General features: G+C 39.9%; 1 protein-coding gene across 1 annotated transcript in view; it reads right to left on the minus strand.

Moving 5' to 3' along the window:
* Nucleotides 1-1234: 1234 nt before the first annotated feature.
* KCNJ3 (potassium inwardly rectifying channel subfamily J member 3) overlaps nucleotides 1235-25121 on the minus strand; it is a 159790-nt gene continuing 135903 nt past the window's right edge. The window contains exon 3 of the mRNA XM_089519998.1: nucleotides 1235-3123. Within this exon, the coding sequence (XP_089376124.1) occupies nucleotides 2534-3123 (590 nt within the window). The 3' untranslated portion in view covers nucleotides 1235-2533. The remainder of the gene's footprint in view (nucleotides 3124-25121) is intronic.

Consider the following 25121-nt stretch of genomic DNA (forward strand, 5'->3'; position numbering starts at 1 on the left):
CCTTTATTTATAAAGCGCTGTAAATTATCAGATATCTAACAAGGCCCACCTTTCTCTGCACCCATCTCACCTTAATTGTATCATTATTGGGGAGTGGGTAAGGAGGAGGAGGAGGAGAAAATGAAATGGGAATGGGTGTTCAGAGAGGGAGAGAAAGGAGCCAAAAGAGAAAGAAATGGGTGATGGGACCAATGAAAACTTAATTACCCAAGAGCCTATATTTATGCATGAAAGAACTGCAAATAGGTTCACTGCAGCTCTCCCCAAATAATATATAATACCTATATATTATACAATATTGTACAACAGAAGTCACTCCAGACTATAATTACTTGAAGGGAAGAAGTTACCGAAGAGTTACAGAAGAGAGTCATAATCTAGCCCTCTGAAGGGCTCCAGATACATTCCTTTTCTACTGGCTGTGTGAGGGCACCTGACTATCAGGCCCAAAAAGGCTTTCCTGAAAAGACCAAAGTACTATTACATAATAACTGCATATTATTACATAATATATTGTAGAAAGCAGACCAGAATGGACAGAGGACAGAATCAGAGTACACCATCATATCCAGAATGTCTCCAATATTTTATTTCCATATAGATCTATAGGGAAACATTCTGAAAGGGCAGTCTTCTGCTAAACAAACAAATCTCACTTCCCTGCTGCTTTTATGCTCTTCATTCTTTTTCCCTGGTTAGTTGATCTGTTCCACAAACTTGGCTATGTGACCTGGCTCCAGAATTCTCTCTTTCTCTCCTTCTCCATGCTACCTTCATAAAGAAACCACACAGATTAGTCTGCTTAACAACAAAGCCACATGACACATTTCCTCTAATTCTAACATTTCTTTTCCTGAGACAAGGGGCCTTCTTGTGCTACTGAATTTGACAGAAGGAGAGGCACCTACCCTAATGAATTATAATAACTAATCTACTAAGGTATATTTTTAACTTCAGTGTTAATTGAGAACTCTAGAAAGTTGCTTGAAATCACTTGAACAATTTTATAAATTAATACTTTAATTAATTAATTCCAAGTTCTGTTCTTATCTGATGTTTCCAACCATCCAACTTCATTGTCCAATGTACTAGATCTGCAAACATTTATTTATTTAGTGTAAGAAGTACAGTAATTTTATCATCTGAGGGAAGCAATACGCATAATAAATTGAGAAAATATTTCCATTTCTTCCTACTTATTTAATGAATATGAAATGAGTATCACAAGTATGTCTTGTTTCTAAAAAAGGAAAGTCCTCCTGCAATATCAACCATTCTCAGACATTGCTGAGAGAAATCTTATTCAGCAATGGTAGCAACAAGGTGGAAGCAGAAAGGAAAAGGCCACAGATGTAGTGGTAGTGAAGGAACACAAAGTCATTCTCAGTATTGTCAGGAATGACTATTGCTGGCTCTCAGCAACCTATTTCTTCAAAGTCTGACTGAGAGGTGGGGTCAAAACAAAACATGAAGTTCTAGGAAGACTGGTTTAGACAGTCGCCTGTCCTGTTGCACAGAACACCTAGACTCCAAGGACATCATTCTATTCTACTCTATCGCTGGATAAGTAAATGCTCAAATTTGGCAGCTTTCCCCTCCTGACAGTGACTTTGCCTTCTCTCACTGCAGCTGCATGACCCTGGAAAAAAATGGAACACCTAGTGTAAGAAGAATTACACTAGCATAGTGCACCAGCAGGGTTCAAGTGTTTTTGTATAAAGCATAGATATGTTGTTCTCTGTAACAAAGGAAAAAGTGAGAGAAATGCTAAAGCGAATAAATAAGAAGCTTAAGGCTGTATGTTTTGGTGTTCAGATTTCTTCATATCTCTAGCCTTAAGAAAGAAAACATGCACAATAACTGTCTGAAGAAAAAAGATCACAATTTACATCAAGAAAAAAATGGACATGTTTCAGCCAATGTGAAACACTTTAAAGTTCCACAGATTGAAACAAGAAATGTTTAAGAACTCATTTAGATTTTAACAAAAGGGCCAATCCAAATTTTTGATGTTGCATTCAACCCTCCTTGAGAGAGACTTGAGAGCAGAATTTTTTTTCTCAATGGGGAGGATGTAATGGTCAAAGCTTTGATGTCCAAAATGTTTTAACTTTGGCTGGACTGTGCCCATTACAAATTAATGTATAACTTCCCTGGTGGTAGCCCAATTTCATGTTTTACTCACTATTTAATACTTAAGAAATGTAGGAGAATTTACATTTTTCCCAGAATATACAGTATAAATATAGTAAGAACCATGCCATAAAACTATTTGCAAAATTTGCACACTATTATTGCATGCTTGTGGTGATATTACATGCCAATTAATATTAGCTGTTTAGCCTTCATGTGGCCCTAAGCTGAATTTCAGATCTTTTACTAAGTCCTCAGTGCTGGGGAATGGTGTTGTCCCAGAGTGCACGTAGTTCTAAGCAAATTGGTCACCAAATGTTATTACATTGTTTGCTTTCCTGCCCAGATTGGGCTGAATGGCAATTCAAACTTGAAATGATATCCCAAAGGTTCGTTCAAGTTATGTAAATCGATCAGAATTCATTTTCCTCAGTTTTGGGGGGAGGTTTCCTTCCATTCTACCTCCCCCTCCTCCTGATAATTTTTGAAGTTTTGGTGGCAAATCTGCCATAGACTGGCTCATAGGATCTGAAAGCATCCTTGTGGTTTTAGATACAAGTTTTTCTTCAGAATTACCAGGGACAGAACTTATTCGCTGAAGTTTCATAGGAAGGTCCCCCATGCTGTAGGCCTTTTCTGATGTGGTAGAACTCATTCTCAATAGCTTTTTAGGAAAGTCTTCTCTTCCAGTCATTTTCTGCAGTTTTGAGGGTATCTTTGTACCAATGTCATCTAGGCCATCCAGACATTCCACAGAATTATTCCTTTCTTTACTGTTACCCACAGCTGGTGCTATTAAAGGGGAGGACATAAGCAGCATTTCTTCCTGTTCTTTAACACTGTAAGGTGGAGTAGGAACTTCAAATGTTGCATGGAATTGGGAATAGTCTACTTTGAAGAATCCTTCCTCTAATGAAATAACAGGGAAGAAACGATGACCCCAGAGAACTTCATCTTCTGTATAGGATGTTCGGGCTTGACAAGTCATCCCTATTGTAAAAAAGCAAACAAATGTTTGATCAATCACTTTAAAATAAAATGATCTAGATTACATTTAACACACTTGGCTTTAACCTTTTGTTTTGTGGCCCTAAGCACACACAGTTTGAAGTTCCAGTTATGTAAAATATTACAAATACCTCATTAAAGTAGTTTCCACATAACTCAGAGGAAGGCAAAGTAGAGGTTATGGTTCCAGTTTTCAGCCCCAAGTGTACTCTACATTCATTCATCTTTTTTTGAACATTTTGGAGGGAAGAATCCAATGCTTTCCCTGTGTAATATCCGTCTCAAAACCTACCTCCTTTGCTGCCTTCTCCCAACATGGCCATGTTGTGGCTGATGGAAGCCTATTGGCTCTTATAGCCAAATGTATGGTGATGACAGCATCTACTAGGACCTCCCAGGGATGTACCAGAAGATGACACTGCTGTTCTGTGCAGTGTTCCCAATTTCTGGGATTTTCCCAGAAATTTGGATTTTTGAAACTTTACTTTGTCAATTCTGGGATTGGCCAAATTTCTGAGAAGATTCTCAGAATTCAATGCTTCCGCCCAGGTATTAAGGGGAATACAAGCCTTTTCAGGGGAAACTGGGCCAAAATACCTTCCCAGGAAGTTCCCACCCCCCAAAAATGGCTGACATACTTCCTGCCCTGGAAGCCATGCCCCTGACCCAGAGGTACCACCTCCATTCTGGGATTTGGGGACAATTCTGGGATTTGGCATTCAGAAGTTTTGACGAGGGTGATTAGCAACACTGGTTCTGTGTCTACTTATAGCAACATGTTTCTTGCCCAACCTTGACTCTCCTACTACTGCACAGTAGTTTCAGGAAAAGCAACAAGAGTTTGGTTAGTTTTTGGAGTGGGCCCTTGCTTTACGTTTTACGTTCCAGTCCCCCCACATAAAGCAAAAAACATGTAAGCTTGGGCCCCATTATATCCAATGGGGCTCATGCTTGTTGCACAGTCACGTGTGCGCCATTCGCGAGCCCCATTGGATATAATGGAGCTTGTGCTCACAGCGCGGCAATGCGCATGCGCGGGGCCGCACCCATTTCCCAGGCAGCTTCAGCATATACTCAAAGCTTCCTATAAGGAGCCCGTGTATGGTGCGGGTTCACTGTTAATTTCAACTAAGCAATTCCTAAAGTTATATGAATAGTGCTTCTGTTTTAATTTAATAAGCAAGTCTAAATTGGTGTAAATCCTGTACATAGTGTCAGATTTTAACTGGAGAGACCTATGATCAAATCCCAGTTCAGCCCTGAAGCTCATTGATAAGCTTGAGTCAGTTGCTGTTTTCTAGTCTGGTCTATGACACAAGGGATAATGGAGTATAAAAAAAGTGATGAATGCCATTTATGACTAGCCACCTGATACATCCCAAAAAGGCAAAGTTCAAATAATGGAGTACAAAAAGATGTTCATGACATCTAAGAGTTTATTTGAAGTCAGTGTGTCATCTTGCTACTGCTGAAGAAAAAAAGTCATTGTACTGGAATCTGGGGGTAGTTTGTGGCAGTAAGTCTCATTGCTTAGCCACTTTCTTACTTTAGGAGATAGTGATGCTCATTAAAATTAATTGAGGCAAAACATACAGAGTTAAAACAATTACAAATGCAGCAAAGCTGTATTCAACAGGCAACAAAAGTACTCATACCTTTATTCTAATTCAAAGCAAGTGTTCTCTCCTTATATATAAGGATTATATAACAATATAATCATTGTTTACTCTTTTCCTTTTCCTTGCTTTTCCTTTTTTATCTAGCAATATTGCTGTTATTCATTATTTTATTCATTTATTTTTTTTATTTAAACCATTTCTGCATCACCTCCCTGCCAACAAGGGTCCAGAGGTGATAAACAAATAAAAACCATTTAAAATAATACAAGGATTAAAACATTTTAAAAAAACACATTGAAATACTCTTTAAAAACTCCTAAAAGCAGTCCAAAAACATTCCTAGAATCCAGTTTTGAAAACAATTAAAAGAGCAATTTCAAACACTGAATGCCATGTGCCAGTACCATTTTGGCTTAAAAGATAGGGGGCCAACTTAACATGGGTAAAGAATTCCACAATGGAGGTGGTGCTACAGAGAAAGTGACATGTATCCATAAGTCTAACTTAACAAGGTGTCGGGACATGCAATAGGGCCTCCTCTGAAGATCTCAAATTTCTGCAGGCTCATATGGGAGAAGGTAGTCTTTAAGATATTTGGCCCCAAGCCATTTGGGCCTTTGTAAGTCAACACCAGCACTTGAATTGAGCTCAGAAGCAAATTGGAAGCCAGTGCAGTTCTTGAAGATCCATTGTTTTACTGTCTCTAAACTGCACACCTAACACCAGTCTCGCTGATGCATTTTGCACTAGCTATAGCTTTCAAATTATTTTCAAGCTCCACACAGTGCGCATTACAGTAACTTAATTGAAAGATAAGTAAGGCATGAACCACTGCAAGAAGATTTGCCTTCCCTACGAAATGTCACAGCTGGCACACTAGGTGAAGGTGATCCTTGCCACTGCAGCAACCTGGCTTTTCATGAGCAGCAACGGATCCAACAGCATCCCCAAACTATGTACTTGATTTTTCCAAGGGAGTGTAGGTCATCTACCAAGATGACCAAGGCTGTTTCTATCCCATAATCAGGCCTGGACCCAGACTGGATTGGGTCCAGGTAATCTGTTACATCCAGGAAAGCCTGTTGTGTTGCCACCACTTGCTCTCAGACCTTACTGAGAAAGGGGACATTGGCTGATAGTTACTTTGGTGGGGGGCGGGGGGTCGTATGGAATTTTTTCTCAACACAGAGCTTGGAACATAGCTCTCTTTGAAAGAAGCATTTACAATCTCCAAAACTCAATTGGCCAATCCTCCTCAGACAGCTTTAATTAGTTAGGATGGACATGAGTCTAAAAAGACGGGTGGTTGGCCTCATCTCTCCAACCAACTTGTCCACATCATTATGTTGAACAACCTGAAACTCATCCATCAAAACTGGACAAGCCAGTGCCTAAGTTACCTCCCCAGACTCCACCTTCAATATGGAGTCCAGGTCAGAACAAACATGAGCAACTTCATCTGCAAAATATTTAGCAACTTTGTCACAGCTCTTTTCTAAAGTTCTTCCTCTGAAGGCTGAGGTCTAGGATGTAACAACCCTTTAACTATGCAGAACAGCTCCACTGGTTGAGATTGAGCTGGTGGAATAGAGGCAAAAGAATTGATTCTTTGCTGCCCTCACTGCTGCACAGTAGGTTCTAAAATGAGACTTAACTCATGCTTGATCAGATTCATCCTTTCTCCAACTGTCTACTCAAGCACTTCATGGCCCTGAGGTCCTCAGAAAACCAAGAAACACATGCTGTTCATCCAAGTAAATGACACTTGAGATCAACTGTGTCAATTGTCTGGTTCATGTCTCTATTCCATAGATTAACCAGGTCATCAACAGAATCACCAGTTCTACCAGCTTGAAAAACCTCCAGAGTGTTCAGGAATCCTTTTGGATCCATTAGTCTCTGCAGGCAACAGACCTTTGACTTACCTTTCAAAAATATATGGGTTATTAGCAAAAAGAAGTCAAGTGATGCAATGTCACAGGTTATACTTCCCACAACAATAAAGAGAAATGTAAGATAAAGATATGGGATGTTCCCCAGGAAATCAAAAATTATTTTGCTAGAGTCTATGATATTAGGGGTAACGTCCACTAAATACACTTAATTTTAACATTTGAGACAGTGAGATTTTAATTTTTATTAACTTGGTAAGTTTTTAGAAGAAACAGAAAATATCACTGTGAAGGAATGAAGAAAAGGAAGGAGTGACGTGGCATAGGGCAAAGAGGCATCATCACCCCCAATGGGCACACACAAATACACACAGGGGGTGTTCTCACTTGTGATTTAAAACGAATTTAAATACAGCAGTTCATTTTAAAGCGATTCAAAATACAGCGAGTGTTATCCCACTTTTCAATTCGCTTTATTTGTATCGTTCCCATTTACTTAACATTTTATCTTAATTCGCTGTAATTGACCCTGTTTCGTCCCCATTCAAGGATGAATCGGTGTATATTTAAACCGGTTTTGTTACTTTTTCGTTCACATTCACTTGTTTCGGCTGTCAATCAAAGTGACGTCATCATGATGTCACATTAATTCGGAGTAACATACACTGATGTAGCCTGTACCTGCGTTCCCACTACCTGGCCTTTTTTAATTCGCTATAAATTTTGCGGTTGTTTTTTTTTAAAAGAGCCAATCAGGAGGTGCTTATTCGTCCTCTTCTGTGTCTCCCCATATTAATTGCCATAACTCAGGGCTAGGGAATCCTGGGAATGGTAGTTTATTATGGCACCAGCACTCTCTGGCAGAGGAGGATAAATGTCTCACAAACACAACCATCCCATAGTTCCTCTGGAAAGAGCCTCGGTAGCCCCAAATTCGCTTTGGCTGCCCCATGGGGAGAGAATCTTTGGGGAAGATTGCTCCCAGGGCTGTCAGGAGAGCCTTGATGTGGGGATATGTCCTGCAAAACCCATCCCATAGTTCCTCCAAAGCCCATCTGCTGCTCAGGCAGAGGTGAAAAAGAAAAAAAGAATAGTTAAAAATGGTGTTCAATGGCTCTCCTCACACATCGGACTATGAAAGAGGAGCAGAGGGGAGGTTGCAATCCACCAGAGGAAAGGCTATTATGCGAATGGAAGAAAATGGCGCTGGCAATGCAGAAAGAGACCAAAGAGGGTGACACCCCCAGGCCAGCCCATCGCGCTCTGCTCCTCCCATCCAGTTGACCCGATTCAAAGGCCGAAACGTTCCTATTTAAATACTCCGAATTCTATCCCGAATCAAGGAATAATTGTAGGTTCGACCCTTCTATTTTTTTAACCCGGATTATACGCCATTAACACAGATTAAATAAAAATCCACTTTACGATTCGGATTTTAGTGGGAACGATTGCGGGTTACTCTGGAACTGTTCTAGAGTTAATTCGTTTTCTAATAGGAACGCTATACCTTGGAGTCAATTTGTAACACGGAGTATAAGCCAGTGAGAACACCCCCACACAGAGAGATCTGTTTCTCCTGCTGGGGGGAAATGCAGGAGGCTGTAGATGAAGGACCAACAGAAGCAGTGGAAGATAATTTAGATTAGGGAAATGGTGGCAAGAGAATTAAGTAAAATTAAAACAATCACAGATACTCTTATCTCCTGCATTTTGGGCCTTAAAATGTGCATTAATGTATAATTCTGTTTATTGCACTATAAAATAAAAATCTAAAGCCAAGTACACTATACGTTAACTGAAATATCTCAGTTGGTGTTCACTGACAAAAAGGCAAAGAAAATGTAACCTGCCTGAGAAGGCCTATTGTACACCAAAGACACCTTACTCTGACAGAGGAAAGAAATAGTATACATGCATATAATTATATGCCAGACAATTTGTTGTAATTATTTTTCACAGGGATATAAATTATTTCAACAGCCCACGTTTTCTCCCACTCTTAAATTTCTTTATGAAGTTACTATATAAAAAGAATGACACTGCACAGCCTACAACGCTGAAATTAATTTTTAGACACAGAGTAATTACTCTGAGTAGCCTGGACAAATTTGGGTTCTTTATTCTGCTGCTGTTTATTAGTTACAGCTACACTGAAAAATGATCAACTAGATCAGCCTTTAGCCTCTCTAGGTCCATTTTCTGTTGGAATCTAGATTGCATTTAAAGTGAGAAGGCCAATGTCCTGATTGTGTTCTCAAAAGGATAACAAATCACAAAAAGGAGTTATGTATTGTCTGCAGTGAAACCACACCCCTTCCCCAAATTCTCTGAGTCAATCCTGACAGGGCACTGTGTTGGAGTTGGGGACGGCCAGAGCTCCTCCCCCAAGACCATCCCTTAACTTGGGGTCAGATGGATTCTATTAGTTTCAACAGAGTTCATCTTTCCCTTTAGACCCTAAGGCAAACTTAGGGGCGTTACAGACCGCCTGAAAGCGGCGGTCTGCCCGAACTGCCGGTTGCTGCATCCGGGAACCGCAGTGGCCAAACCGCGCGGTTCCCGGATGCAGCAAAAAGAAGCCCGAAAATGGCGCTTCTTTTTGCGCCCCAGAAGTGGCACCACGAGGTGCTAGTCGCACACTCATGGCGTCACTTCTGGGGTGCGACGTCCGTACACTACGCGTCTGTGATGCCCCTTCCACATGGGCGCTGCCATTTTGTACACGCTGCGCACGTACTAGAGTTAGGGGCGTCAGGAAGTGATGCCCCTTCCTAACCCTAGTACGTGCTCTGCACGTACTTTACGCCCGTCTGTAACGGGCCCAAGTAACAGCTGGGGGTTTAAACTTCCAACACCAGGAGAAAGGATAGATAGATAGATAGATAGATAGATAGATAGATAGATAGATAGATAGATGATAAAATAAAATAAACAAAAAACAGTCCTAGAAGATTGTTGAAATATGGATCTAGTCCTGATGCGGAATCTGTACTTTGGATAAGAGGCTACTATTAGAACAGAATATGGAGAAAATGAATGCTTCTGAACTGGCAAAGAGGTCAGGCAAGGTTGCATTCTATCACACTCGTAGAATTCAGAGATATAGCCATATTAGTCTATAGAATCAGTATGTAGAGAGATCTTGTACGACGTCTGAAACTAACTGAAAGAAAGAGCTTGGTAGCATGAGCTTTCATAGGTTACAGTTTACTTCTTCATATGCATTTAAAAATATCATAAGATGAGCAGGTTTAGAATCAGAAAAAGACAAGAGGAAAAAATATCAACAATCTAAGATATGCAGATGACACCATACTACTAGTGGGGAAAAAATCACAGACTTGGAACAATTCCTAGGAAAGTTAAAGAAGAGAGTGCAAAGTCTTGCTTACTGCTCACATTTTTTTTAAAAATGACCATGGATAATGAGGAAATTGAATTAGTCAAAGATTTCCTCTATCTTGGATCAAATATTGATCAGAATAGAGACTGCAGTCAAACAATCAGAAGGGCATGGGAATGGGAAGGGCAGTGATGAAAGAGCTACACAAGATAAAGAGTAAAGATATATAACTGAGCCCTACAGGTAGAATTGTCCAAGCCCTTGTATTGCCTATCACCATGTATGGATGTGAGAGCTGGACAGTGAACAAAGTAGATAAGAAAATCAACTCATTGGAGATGTGGTGCTGGATAAGTGTGGAGGACACTGCGGAGAGCCAAAATGACAAACAAATAGGTCTTTGAAAAGATCAAGCCTGACTTTCTCTGAAAACTAAGGCCCTATACAGATCAGCCTGAAAGGCCGGCCTGTGGGCGGAGTCAGGGTGCAGCATCCTGATGCTGGACATCCTGACTCCACCCCCAGGGTGTCATGATGCCATGCGCATTGGCAGACAGCATGCGGCATCATGGCGCACCTCCGGCACGGCATCCAGATGATGCAGCGCCGAAGGGGTGCCATACAGCTGCGCTGCCACGGCTATGGCACTCTTTGGAGGACGCAAAAAGGATCCACTTTTTGTGGCTCCTTTTTGTACCCTCCAGAGGCTAGATTGGGGCTGTGGCATGAGGTTGCCGCGGCCCTGATCTGGCCAGGAAAGGGGCGTCTGCAGGCCGCCCCTTTGGGGCAGTCTGTATAGCCCCTAAGTGACAAAACTGAAGCTGCCATACTTTGGCCACATCATGAGAAGGCATGACTCATTAGAAAAGACAGTATTGCTAGGGGTGGTAGAAGGTAGTGGAAAGAAAGGAGGACTCAGTCAGGGTGGTCACAAGCCTAGATCTGTGGAGTAGTGGAGGAGAGGGGGTAGTGGAAATGTCTCATCCACAGGATCGCCATGAGTCAGGGTTGACTCAAGGACAGTTAACAAACAACAAGCCCCACACAAAAAAGAACGAAAGGGAAAAGGAATCTCGGTTCTTGCCCGTGACACATGTTTCCAGCAGATAAGGGTCATCATCTTCCCAGCAGATAAGGGTCATACCTTTTTTCTGCCTATCTAGAGGAGTGGGAGGAACATAAACCTAACCTACAAGAAGTACCTCCCATAACTTCTGAGAAATGTCTCAGCACATTACGTTTTTCACATAGTGTATCATTTTCTCATCACATCAACAATTTCCTAAGCTATCCAAGTAAGCACTGATCCCATTTGATTTATTTTAGTAATGATTTGTGTATGTTGGGAGACTGAAGGAATAGCCATCCCTAGCAACTGACCAGCCAATTCCTTTGCTGCAGGCATTTAGTTTTATATGTGCCCTTATATTAGCAAACATAAAACTAGATGCCTGCAGCCAAGGAACTGGTTGGTCAGTGAAATCAGCGTTTGAAATTAAAGTCACAATCTTTCTCCATCTGACCACCTTTCAAGTAACATAGTCTCAATGCAGCAGTGATTTGGGAAGCCACAAAAATAAAATAAATGAAATAAATCTTAGCCTTGCTCAGGTCTAGATTACAGAACTAGTAGTAATATTCTAACAGCTACGAGTCCCTAGCTGGCCAATCACTCTTTACCTGTCTGTTTGTATCAGAGCAACAGTGCACAGTCTCTTTTATCTAGGTTCCCCATAAGGCACTATATCACACATATCCTCCCACGATGTTGTTCTTTCCATCATTCCCTTACTCATGGTTTCCTCAAGCCTCTGCTTTTTCAACCCACATTCTATTTTGTCTCATTTTATTAATTCATTATTTTGCCATACTTTTGTCTTCATCCCTCACTGCATTTAGCTCCAGTAAGAGAGCCTGTGATGTAACTGAATCTCATGCCAGAAGCATAAGGATAGCAGGACAAAACAGTCAATCAAAATACAGAAAAGAGAAGGACAGTGAAGCAAAAAGGACAAAAATAAGCACAAAACACAAAATAATGAGGGGGTGGGGGAGGAAAAACAAAAACAAAACCATTTAAAAAACAAAACAAAAATATAATAAAAATGAGCAGGGGATATAGAAATAAATACAGATTGCATACTGGTGGGTGGATGTATAGATCAATTATTTATAGGTGATTAGAGTTGAAAATATATTCTGTATTTGACTAAAGTTTTTTAAAAAGTCCAGAAAGAAACCTTTCTCTCAAAGAGAGAATATTTTGGTTGCTGCAGCTGCAATAGCAAAGAACTAGCTGACAAGGTGGGAACTATGTCCTCAATGTGTGGCAAGGAGGTGGAAACAGTCAATCTTATTAAAAAGTTGAGTCTAGAATGTTTCAAAACTTGTTTTTCTAGGCACAAACACATTGGAGCATGTCCAGAGACCAGGAAGAAAGATTCAGAAGAATTTCCTGCCAGGATGTTCAATGCCTGGTTGGTGGGGACATGGCAGAGAACTTTCTCTGTGGCTATTCCTACATTTTGGAACTCCCTTCTGAAAGAGGTTTGATCTGCTCCCTCTCTGTTGTTGTTTTTTTGCAAGCAGGCAATGCAGTAACAGGGTGCTAAACAGGGTCCATACCATTCTAGAATCCTTGCTCTGTACCGGTGTAGTCAGTTTTCAAAATAAGGAGAAGGGACAGCCAAAATTCAGGCTGTGCAAGGCTGACAGTTAGGAAGAAGCTACTACTAATTTTGTGTTCTAAGTACCAAATGAAAGTACTGCTATCAGTTTACTTAGACATGCATTTTTCTGAAAAATTAACATATTGTCCACATTTGTAAATTACATGATGTATACACTTCTGTCCTTATGAAGGGCCTACAGACCCCAACCCCACATTTTTGGCAGCTCATTAAATTTGTATGAAAGGAAAGGCATCCCATCCCTCAAACAGGAAACACCCCTTATAACAAGGTACATCTGCTAGACCTATAAGGAGCAAGTTTTTTGGCCCCCAAATTAGGGACATCCCTTCTAATAAGGGACTCCTGGCAACCCTACTCTGAACAACTGTGCTAAGAAACATCACCCTCAGTGATTCAAGACGACACCGTCATGCCTTGATGTGATGTTTTTACAGAAGGGGGAGCAATGCACTAGTAGGTTGGGGCCAATTTCCACTGCCCTGCTTCCTTCCATATCTTCATGCGCACTGGAAATCACATCCAGATGTAATTTGGGTCAATTGTTGGTTGGATATTTTGCTTTTCTAGGAGGGTTGAAGGTGCTGGGTGGGGGTTAGGCAACCTAAACTGTTATGTTTATAGGCAGTTTGGGGGTGCTTTAGGGTGTGAAAAATCAGTACAGAGAAGTTTGAAAATCAATACAGAATACTGGAGGAGGTGTGGAGTGGCACTGGGGGAGACCACATACATGGAATTCATCCTTCCCCCTGCCCCATTAAAATATACAGCACTACATCTAGTGCCGTTTTTTGTCTTCCCACTGTTCCTATATTGCATTTAGTTCATACAGAATGGCTAAAATCAAGGCAGAAAAAAAATTGGTACATCAAAACAGGAAAAAGGTAATGGGGTTCTAGTACAAGCTATTTATGGTACATTTATGATAAATTTTGCAGTAAGGATAATAGTTCACAGATTGCCTGAATGAAACTTGTAAAGGTAAAGGTAGTCCCTTGACACGAATGTCTAGTTGTAACCGACTGTAGAGAGCGATCCTCATCTCCGTTACTAAGCTGAAGAGCCAGCGTTGTCCGAGGACTGCTCTGATGGTCATGTAGCCAGCATGACTGCACAGAACACTGTTACCTTCCCACTGAAGTGGTACCTATTTATCTACTTGCATTTGCATGCTTTCGAACTTCTAGGTTGGCAGAAGCTGGGACTAGTGACAGGAGCTCACCGCAGTAGGCAGCACATGGACCTCGAACTGCCAACCTTCTGATCTTCCGATCGTCAGAATTGACATCTTAACCACTAAGCCACCACATCCCTTATGGCTAAATTAATTTTCAGATCTATACTGAACTGCTACTTTAATGCCTAATCAAGGACCAAGAAAACAGAAAAAGAAAGTACATTTCAAGGATTCCTGGCACAGAAAATTAAACAAAGGAAAGGTAACGGAAGCAGTAACTGAACTTTGCTCTCCATAAAGAATAACTACTTCTTAGAAAACTGTGCATAGGGGATCCATAAATATTTCCCTTTGGTACTGATTCTCTTATAAATTAGTCACGATAAAATGCAAAACACTCTTAAGAATAAAGTACATGGTGAATATACAAAAAAAACTGACACACAAAGGGGCACATTCATTGCTGATTCCTTCCATCTTGATGTAACAACAGTACCTAAAACATTGCAGGTCTGTGCCCCTGCTGCCCCACCAAAACAAGTACAAACCTCTAGAGAATATCCTGAAAGGCAAAAATTCCTTGCTTCAAAATACAACAAGGTAAGAAGCATGTTAGAATTGCAGACACCTTTTGCAGGAAAGACTGAACCACAACAGGCATGAAGTACTAAATGAGCTACACACCAATAAAAGGGGTTGACAAGAAAAATCTGCGAGGCTAGAATTAGAGGTCTATTTAAACAGTTGTCTATTAAACAAATCATTTAATGCATTCTACTTTGTTACACCTGATGAAAAAAATAAGTGACATTCATGTCATACTGCTCTAAGCAACAATTAAATATTTGTCGTCAAACCTGAGTCTACTGTCATGGTTAAGGGATGTGCTGCTTTTTTTATGGCTTATGGTTTCATTAATGCATTTCCTCACTACGTTTAAAGGTTCAGTTAACTCAGCAAGATAGCATGAAAGAAGTCTACTACTGCAATTGTATGCAGGGTATGTATAATTGCATTTCTTGGTGTATGATTTTTTCCCCTTTCCCAAGAGTATCCTTGGGGCAGTATTCACATTTTGCTGTGATAAGGGAACTCATGCTTTTCACAAAGTCTTTTCTTCCACCACCAATATTACATAACATGATTTTTGTTCATAGTACTATTCAGTGTCAGACTTGGTATGACAGCAGAGCTCAAGTTGTTTAAGAAAGAAAATGAATGCTATTATTTTTATATACATGAAAGTATTGCATGCTACTTCCTTGTTAGACAACACATGCAATTCACATTTATTCTCATAGCAGTGTGATAACCCAGCACTGCATAGAGGAGAGCTGCATAATTCCCTCTGTATTTCTGGAAACAAAAGCTGCTTCCATCACTGCTGCTGAAGTAATCTAGCACTGCAATCCTGCAAACTGCGGCATGCCACAGGATATAAGGACGAGCTGCACAGTACACCCTGATGCCTGTTACTGGCACATTAGTATAGTTCTAGCTTTTAAGTAGACTTGGTTCACATAAACATTTTCATTAGCAGTGTTTTTCTCTTAGCTGCTTTTACTGTTCAGGCATACTCTTCTAGAAACAGGAGTTGAAAGAAACTATTAATATTTATGATCCTTGGTGCATATTTAATTCAGTTGTAGCATCAAGTAAAAAATGCATAATTCTGACCAATAGATATTTTTGCTGAGGGAAAGAAGGTGAGTAAAGTTTTCCACCTGTATACCACTCCCAAAGTAGTTGTGAACATAGGCTTGAAACACATGGGCCCAAAGGTGTGGCTTCCAGCCACTTTGGGGGCATGGAGTGCAAATGATGCACACCCCTGGATTAGCTGGAAGCTGCCTAAGGCAATCTGAAGCCAGCCAGAAAAGGAGAGGTGAAAAGCTGCTCCTTGCCAGTGGCCCATTTAAGACTGTAGTAGCGGTCAGCTTTGGGACTGCAATGTCTGGTTTCTGTGGTCCTGGGACAATTGGGAGCTGATCAGAGCAGACAGAGGCCTTTCCAAGCCACTTCACCCCATGGTTTACTTTTTGGCAATCTTTCCTCTCCAACATGCTTTCAGCTTTCAGTGTAAAGGAAGCAGATTAAGTAGTAGAGGCCAAGATTTCTTAGAATCATAGAGTTGGAAGGAACTGCAAAGGCCATCTTGTTCAAACACCTACCATGCAGGAATGCACAACTACAGATGTCCATCCAACATCTGTTTAAAGAATGTCTCTGTAAGATGTCCATCCAACATCTGTTTAAAGTATTCCAAAGAAGAGTCCACCATGCTCTGAGACAGAGGAGATTATCAGATGGGGATGGGCACGAAGTGGTTCTCTCTTCAGTCATTATTGTGATTGCACAAAAGATTATCATAAACATAGAGTTTATCTGGTCATTATCTTGTCAGCGAAGTCAATTGTCCTGTCACTAGTATTAACAGGTTATTCCGTTATTAAAATTTGAAGGAAAATTATGGGACAATTCTACCTCACTGACAGGACAATGACAGGATTAGCACGATGTCATCAGAAAGTCTTTTGTGCGATCATGGACAATTGCACTTCATGGACAGGATAATGTCCAGGTAAGTGAAACATCATTTGAAAGTCTTTCACTAATTGCACAATAAGGACAGGAAAAGGATGGGACAAGCATGTCCTTTCCCCCATGTGATAATCTAGTATTCCACTGTTGAACAGCTCTTAGCATCAGCCCTTCCTAATGTTTAAACTGAATGTTTTTTCTTGTAATCTGAATCCATTGGTTCATGTCATATATGCTGGAACAGCAGAAAACAAGTTTGTTCCACCTTCCACATTATATTCTACCGAATATTTAAAGATAGATAACCAATTGGAAATGCTTGATATACATTCCAATACATAAATAAGGGAACACAAAAGAATCTTGTAACCATAGGACCATTGTGTTAATCTCTCATGAAAGTAAAGTCATGCTTGAAATTCTACAGCAAAGACTTCTACTATATCGAGCATGAGAAATACCTGATGTTTAAACTGGATTCAGAAAAGGAAGCGGCACTAAGGATTACATATGTTAAATAATGGAGCATGCCAAAGAATTCCAAAAGAAAATCAGCATGTGCTTTAAAAATTACAGTGAAGCCTTCAGGTATATAGATCATGAAAAACTATGGATCACTCTTAAGAAGTGGGTGTGACATGATATTTGATTGTCCTGATGCAAAACCTGCATTGAAGACTAGAGCCTACTATTATAACAGAATGCAGAGAAACAGAATTGAAAAGAGGGTCAGGCAAGGCTACATTCCATCACCATATCTGTTCATTTTGTATGCTAAAAATATATCAAAGCAGGATTAGACTTGGAGGAAGGAGGTGTGAAAATTGGAAGAGGAAACATCAACCATTTAAGATATGTAGATGACACCATACTGCTAGCAGAAAATAGCAAAGACCTTGAACTACTGATGAAAGTTAAGGCAGAAAGTGCAAAGGCAGGTTTCCAGTTGAACATTAAGAAAGCAAAACTAATGACCACAGATGATTTTCATAACTTTAAAATAGATAGTGAAGACACTGAAATAGTTCCATACCTTGGATTTATCATTAATCATAGTGAAAACTGCAGACAAGAAATCTGAACATTAGGACTTGGAAGGGTAAAGATACATCACTGAAATCAGGGACAGGAAATACAGGACCTTCCAGAAGTTATGTAACTCCAATCAGCTGTAGCCTGCATAGCAGATTCTAGAGGTACTGTAGACCTAAAACCAGTGAAGAACCAAATGCTCCCAGTTGTTGTTGCTGCTGTTATTGTGTATTTTCAAGTTGTTTCTGACTTATTGTGACCCTAAGATGACCTGACCCTATAATGGGTTTTCTTGGCAGGATTTGCCTTTGCCTCCCTCTGAGGCTGAGAGAGTGTGACTTGCCCAAGGTCACCCAGTGGGCTTCCATGGCTGAGCAGGGATTTGAATCCTGGCCTCCAGAGTCATAGTCCAATGCTCAAACCACAATACCATACTGGACCTCAATATTCTCAATAATTGCTTCAAATGAACACGCACACACCTAAAATGATTCATGGGGTTGAAATGAGGAGGTTGCACTAAGCAAGCTACTTTTCTGCAGTTTGGGTGTGAGTAGTAACTTGTTTGAAAAAATGTATTTTTTTTTTTAAAAAAGCTACCATTCTGGCCTCAACACTTCGTTGTTGTTGTTGCTAACTGCCCTCGAATTGATCTCGACCCATGGTGACACTGTAGATGAGACACCTCCAAGACCGCCCACTGCTTTGCTTAGTTCCAGCAAACTCATACCTGTGAACTCCTCAACAGAGTCCATCCATCTAGTATGTGTCCTTCCTCTCTTTCTACTCCCCTCCACCTTTCCTAGCATTATTGTTTTTTCCAATGAGTCCTCCCTTCTCATGATGTGTCTGAAGTATAGCAGCCTCAGTTTGGTCATCTTGGCTTCCATGGAAATTTCTGGCTTGATCTGTACTAGGGCCCATCTGTTTGTCTCTTTGGCTGCCCATGGGATCCTCAGCATTCTTCTCCAGCATATCTCATATGATTGTCTTAACTGTGCAGCTCTCACATCCATACATTGTAATATTTATTTATTTATTTATTTATTTATTTATTTATTTATAGAGTGCTGTAAAGTTAGCGCTTTACATAGTAAGGGTCAGATAAAATAAGGAAAAAAAAGAATAAAAGCCTTCCAAGCGGCGTACAATCTAAAACAACAACATTACATGATTAAAATATCTCTAAAATAATACTAACTAGTATACAATAAAGACAAAGTAAGCAGATGATTAACAACAAGTAATTTGGAATGCCTCCCTAAAAAAATAATGTCTTCAATTTGGCCTTAAAATTAGCCAAGGAAGTAAAAGTTCTTAATTGTGTGGGGAGAAGATTCCAGGCATGAGGAGCAGCACAGAAGAAGGGGCGGATTCGAGCAAGGGAGGGGGAGACCCTTGGATGGGTCAGGAGATCGGTATCATAAGATCTCAATGTGCGTGGAGGGCGGAAAGGAAAGGTGAGTGTTGATAAATAATAGAGAGCCAGGCCATGATGAAGGGCTTTAAAGGTCAGGAGAAGAATTTTATATCGGATTCTGAAAGGAATGGGGAAATACAATAACAGGGAATACAATGGCTTGCATGATTCTAACTTTTGTGCTGAGTTGTATATCTTTGCATTTTAGGATCTTCTCTAGTTCCTTCATAACTGCTATCCCCATTCTTAATCTTCTGATTTCCTGGCTGCAATCCCCACTACTATCAATGTTTGATCCCAGGTATGAGAACTCTTTTACTATTTCTATTTCTTCATTGTCTATGAACACTAGAGTGATCAAAATGGCATCTAAAGCCAAAAAAGTGTCACTAAAACAACTTCAGTGTAAAAGAATGCTAATGCAAACACACACAGAAACTACTATCTTAAATATTTAAATGTTTAAGATAAATATGACTTGTGGGTAACCAAGTTTTGGAATGCAACACTCAACCAGCTGTTAAACGTATTATCCTCAATATGCCACTGTTAAAAATAATGTCAGTTGCTCAGAAAAAAAAAGGAATGTTTCTAATTGTCAGTGGAAAGTGGACATGAATATTAATGACCAGAAGAGATATTATAACAAATAAAACAAAATACTTTCTAGTTGATGGAACAATATTAAGATACATATTAAGTCCCTCCATATCCACAGATTCTGCATCTACAGATTCAACCACCCACAGCTTTAAAATATTAAACATACACATACACATACATATCAAAAAGCAAACCTTGATTTTATTATATAAGGGGCACAATTTTGCCAGGCCATTGTATATAATGGGGCTTGAGCATCCATGGATTTTGTATCAACGGGGAGTCCTGGAACGGAATCCTAGTGAATACCTAGGTCCAAATATACTAAATTCTGTAGCACTGAATTTCTGCTGTCACTATTCAGTTGGTATGTTTACTAGCATTATAGGTGGTAATTTTTTAAAAAAAATGTCGCTGTGTCCTATGATGTTTGAAGAAGATGAGAAAGATTAAGAGAAAAATGTGCCATCCAGCAATGAAGGATAATCTAATGAAAGTATTATTAGAAATCAAACACAGTGCATACTGGAACCAATTTCTTTTTACTATGATAAACATGTACACACACAAATGACAAGCTACTTCAGGTATTCTGCTGCTGCTCAAAGTAATAGAAACAAATTTCTCAGCCAAGTCTGTATACTAGATTTAATCTGTGTCAAGTATGAAAAAGCCATGTCACATTATTTATGGTATAAAACCTTTCAAATTGTATTCTTATATCCCAGACGTCACAGATTCTGTGAGGTCTGTGTGACCTGATTCTATCACCTGCCCAGTGCATTTAGTCATTTATCAAAGCTGCATCCCCACTACATTTCTAAAGACACAATTTTAAACTTGCTTACTATCACACATTAGAATAGCTGACACTTAAATAATTGTTTCTTTTCTGTTCTGATTCTTTAGCTTCAATCATTTATTAGGAGGCAATGTGTTAAGACTTCTGCTCACGGAGGCATAAAACTGATGTTCTAGGATGTTTCTCATTGTTCTTTATATTCTGAAACTATGAGGAGATAATGGCCTGAATCCTAGTGGCCAGCCCCAACTATAGGAGACTCACTGAACCAACTATTCAATGGTGAGTCAATTTGGGGTAAAATCCCATTGATCCAATGTTCTCAGTTTAGTTGGGACTAATGCAGAATTCCAAGCAAAAGTCTGCCCAAAATTCTGCAGCATAGACTCCAATCATATATGGAGAGAGAAATCCCAGAGGTGTAAGTGGAGTTCAGAAAATGTAATGAAACCTAACCCAAAACTAAGGACTTTATCACACAGGGAATATTGGGGAAAAGCTGGGATTTAAACTGTCATATCCTGTGAAAGTCACTTGATTGCAGTGAAGATTTTCACGCAATGTGGTGATTAAAAAGGACATATCCTGGCAATAACCAGGTAATAACCAGCAACAAATCATTCATGGAATTGTTATTTTATTCTCCTGTTTGGTTTGTAACATCTTGCCTGATGAAGAAGCCCATAGTGCTTCGAAAGCTTGCAACAAGTATATTCTGCATTTCAGTTGGCCAATAAAAGTATCACTGATGGATTTTTGTTTGTATTCATTAAATGGCCAACACAGCTACCCCTGCATTTTTTCTATATTGTGAGATACCACATTGTAGCTGCAACAGGGGAACCATAAAGAATAGCCTGCGGAGTTGGACTTCAACTAAGGTAAAACAATTTTTTTCTTCTAAAATTTGGACTGAATTTACATGTTTTACCTCTACACCACCAAGATGTTCCTGATGGGAAAATATGGAGACTTCTTGAGGAATCTATTGTTCTCTGCCTACAAAGAGGCCTGTGACCTCATGAGAATGGAGACATCTTTGAGTGCAAAAGAGAGGTCCCTGTTGAGATACAAATGGATTTTAAATTTCCTGGACTTTGAAAATCTCCCTATTGCTGCATGGCCAGAAGAAGGAGGAGACTGCCTGCAAAAGGTATTCTCCCCATCATAACATCTTTACTAAGGTCTGAAACATCTGACTAACATCTCCAATTGGTTTTTCCCCCTCCAGTTTGATTTGTAACATCTTGCTTGATGAAGCAGCCCATGGAACTTCGAAAGCTTGCAACAAGTACAGTGGGCCCTTCCCTTATGTGAGGGATCCATTCCGGACCGCCGCCCCCACCTGTAAGGCAAATATGCTCGAGCCCCATTGAAAACAAGGCATAAACTGAAAGCCGCATATGGCACACCAGCATATGACACGAGCGTACTGTATATTGTGCATATTGGTTGGCGATGGACTTTTGTTTGTATTTGTTAAATGGCCAACACAGCTGCCCCTGCACATCTTCCACACAGTTAGGTTTCTCAAATCCAACACACTTCATTAATTTCAGATTTAACTTTTTCTCATTTACACTACCTTTTATTGAACATGTGTTTTTAAACAAAAGAGTCACAGAAAATAATAAATAATCCAGTGATTATGATAATTGTGATATACTAAATCACTCAACATTTGAAAGGGCTTCCTTACATCACAACAAGATAGTTTCTGTCTAATCTACAATGTCATGGTCTTATGTACTGGCTTTTTTTCATTAGGCAACTAAACCAGATGATTAATGTTGTTTTGCCTTCTTTTTGTATTCTCTTTCATTTTTGTTATTCTTTTTAGCTAGGAAAAAGAATTGGTACATTAAGAAATTATGGGGCCAATAGCTCTTTTCCTGCTTTCATTAAGTTAATGGCCCTATTAAGATTTAAAACATCTTATATACTAATAACATCTATCTACACATACATTCTAATTGCGCTTAGAAAGACTATATTTATATTAACAGCTATCTCACAAAACACTTTATAAAATTCAACCATCTTTTTGCTTGCTACTCTCTTAAAAGATATCTGGCATATAAATTAACAATTGTTTTTTAAAATTTAATAGCAAATGAGAAGATCATCCATGTACAGTTTGTCTTCTCTGTATGGATACACAAGTTGAATTGGATGTCTTGTGATATATCTCAGCATTTGAGAGAAAACAGTGCACACCAAGTGCTACTATACTTTTTCTGACAGATCAGGGATGGGTAACTGTTGCTCTATGGATATTTTTGGACCACAGGCACCACCTGTGTCTATACTGGATACAGATGGTGGGAACTGTTCACCACCTGTGTCTATACTGGATACAGATGGTGGGAACTGTTCACCACCTGTGTCTATACTGGATACAGATGGTGGGAACTGTTCACCAAAGCCCCCCAGAAAGGCAGTTGTCCACTCCTGAGATAGATAACTGTGATGTGAGGATACCTCTGATGAAAGTCACCTTTATTTGAAACTGAATGCTTTCTTTCATCCTTTCTTTTTATTTCCTCATGGCTTAAAGCCTAGGAATGTGATTCCAGTGGTCTAAGGCAGCTGGAAGAATGACTCTTCCTTGGGATTTGCCAGAAATTCACTCCGAACTGAAATGTAAGTATTTCTTAGGTACAAGGAAAATGAAGGCAGGTATTTTGAAAATAATGCCAATAACAAGTTATGCTAAGGAAGATAACTTTAAAAAAATAGATTATATCTTCAGTGCATACCATATAGGTTTTAAGGGATAATAATGACTAACATTATGTTCAGTAGTAGTAGTAGTAATTATATTATTATTGTTGTCATTGGTCAGGAGTAACGCTTTCACTTGTTTCAGTGACAAAAACTGAATGTTGAATAGGAAGGCCAACCTATAATAATTTGGGTTAGGAACTGCTAATTAAGTATCCTCTCCGTGCAGTATAAATATACCCACGCAGACTTATGCTATGCTGAGCCATATACCCTCCCCCAATTTACTGTAAAGCAAGCAGACAGGATTGGAGAAGCATCTGGCTACCTCCTTATAGTCTATGCACAAGGATTAGAGCAGGGCTGAGACTCAAGAGGGCCTTGGCAGATCCTGGCTAAAGGGGAGGTAGCCAGGCTCTTGTCCAATCCAGCTTGCTTGCCAAGAAGCATAGAAGGGCTGTGTGAAGCAGCTTTGGAATTTTACCATAGGTCAGGGGGGATTGGGCAGTGCAGCATCTTAAAAAAGACAACCACGTGTGTGTAAGCAATGCTTACATGTACATATGTCCTAACTGAACTCTGGCTATTATATGGATTTTTAGGATAATGGAGGCAGGCCTGAACCAGATTAAAGCTCCAGTTTGGGTGATCAAGAACATTCCTGTTATGGGTGAGACATATCATCCAATATTTTGGCAGGGACAGTCCTGACAAATCCTCTGCCATCCTATTTGTTCAGCTGCTTTTACAATGTCCCGGTTTCTCTCTCCTTCTCCCACTTGTCTTCTTTGTCCACAGCTTACTTTGCCATTTTGATCACACTTTGATGTATCTTGGCCACAGATGTCCCAGTTTTATTTGTGAAATGGTGGAGGATATGGTGAGAACACATTATACTAAGAAAATATGGTACATCTTAACTAGAGATTTTGCTAAAACCATCAGAATCTGCTCTGGAAGTCTAAATAGTTCTCATTTATTGGAATCTATGGCAACAAGTGGAGAAGACCAAAATTTTGTCAAACTCCTATTGTAAAGTGAAATAATTATGGTGCCAGCCCAAGCTCAGACAACAATAGGGACTTGATAAATGCATGTTGTTGTTGTTGTTGTTGTTGTCTGAGTGAGTAATCAAACCATTGTCTCCAGGGTCTCAGTCTAGTGCTCAAAGCACTGTACCACACTGGCTCCCTTGTAAATCTATAGGATCTACAAAGTACAGTCAGCCCTTCTTATACACGGACTTTTTATACATGGATTCAAGCATCCACAGTTTGGAAATATTAAAAAAAGTATAAATTTCAAATATGAAACCTTGATTTTCTATTTTTTTATAAGGGACACCATTTTGCTATGTCATTACATTTAATGGGATTTGAGCATACACGGATTGGAACCAAACCCTAGCATGTAACAAGGGTCCACTGTATCCTATATAGCAACAGCACAAATTTAAAAGCATGTAAGGGGCCAAACAAATAGCCTGGAAAAGCCAGCTTCGGGCAGCTTGAGGCCATGGTGTTTTGAGCTGCCCGGAAACCACCCTGCCATTCAGACAGGGGTGACTTCAAGCCACTCTGTGGGCATGGTGTTTTGACACCACATGCCTCGAATGGTTGGAAGCTGCCCTGGGGTTGTGGCAGGGCCACCTAAGGCTGCCCTTTACTGGCCCAAATAGGAGAGGATTTTTTCCTCTCCTATTTGGGCCGGCATCAGGGTGGAGTGGGGCTCCAGTGTATGCAGCACTGGGCCAAGCAGCTCTGGGGCAGCCTCAATCCACCCTTCTGGGCAGTCTGTTTCACCCCTAAGTCACACATTCTTAGCCTCAGAGAAAGTCAAAGGCAAACTCCATCTGAACAAATCTTGCCAAGAAAACCCTGTGATAGGTTTGTCCTAGAATTGCCATAAGTTGGAAAAACAATAACAACAAGGAGCAATGAAAATACAATTTAGGCCTAAATCAAATTGCTACTCCCAAGCAGAACAAACCTACAGAACCAACAGCTCAATGGTAAATCAATAATTATGTAAAAACCATTCCTTTAATGGGCGTATTCTATTTGGAACTAGCAAACTGGATTTAGATCACAGACAAAACCTTTGGTTAATAAATGGTTAAAAACCATTTTTAAATGCT

The sequence above is a fragment of the Sceloporus occidentalis genome, unplaced genomic scaffold (genome assembly GCF_023333645.1).
Source record: "Sceloporus occidentalis isolate IW3139 unplaced genomic scaffold, rSceOcc1.0.p SCAF_4, whole genome shotgun sequence".
Lineage (NCBI taxonomy): Eukaryota > Metazoa > Chordata > Lepidosauria > Squamata > Phrynosomatidae > Sceloporus > Sceloporus occidentalis.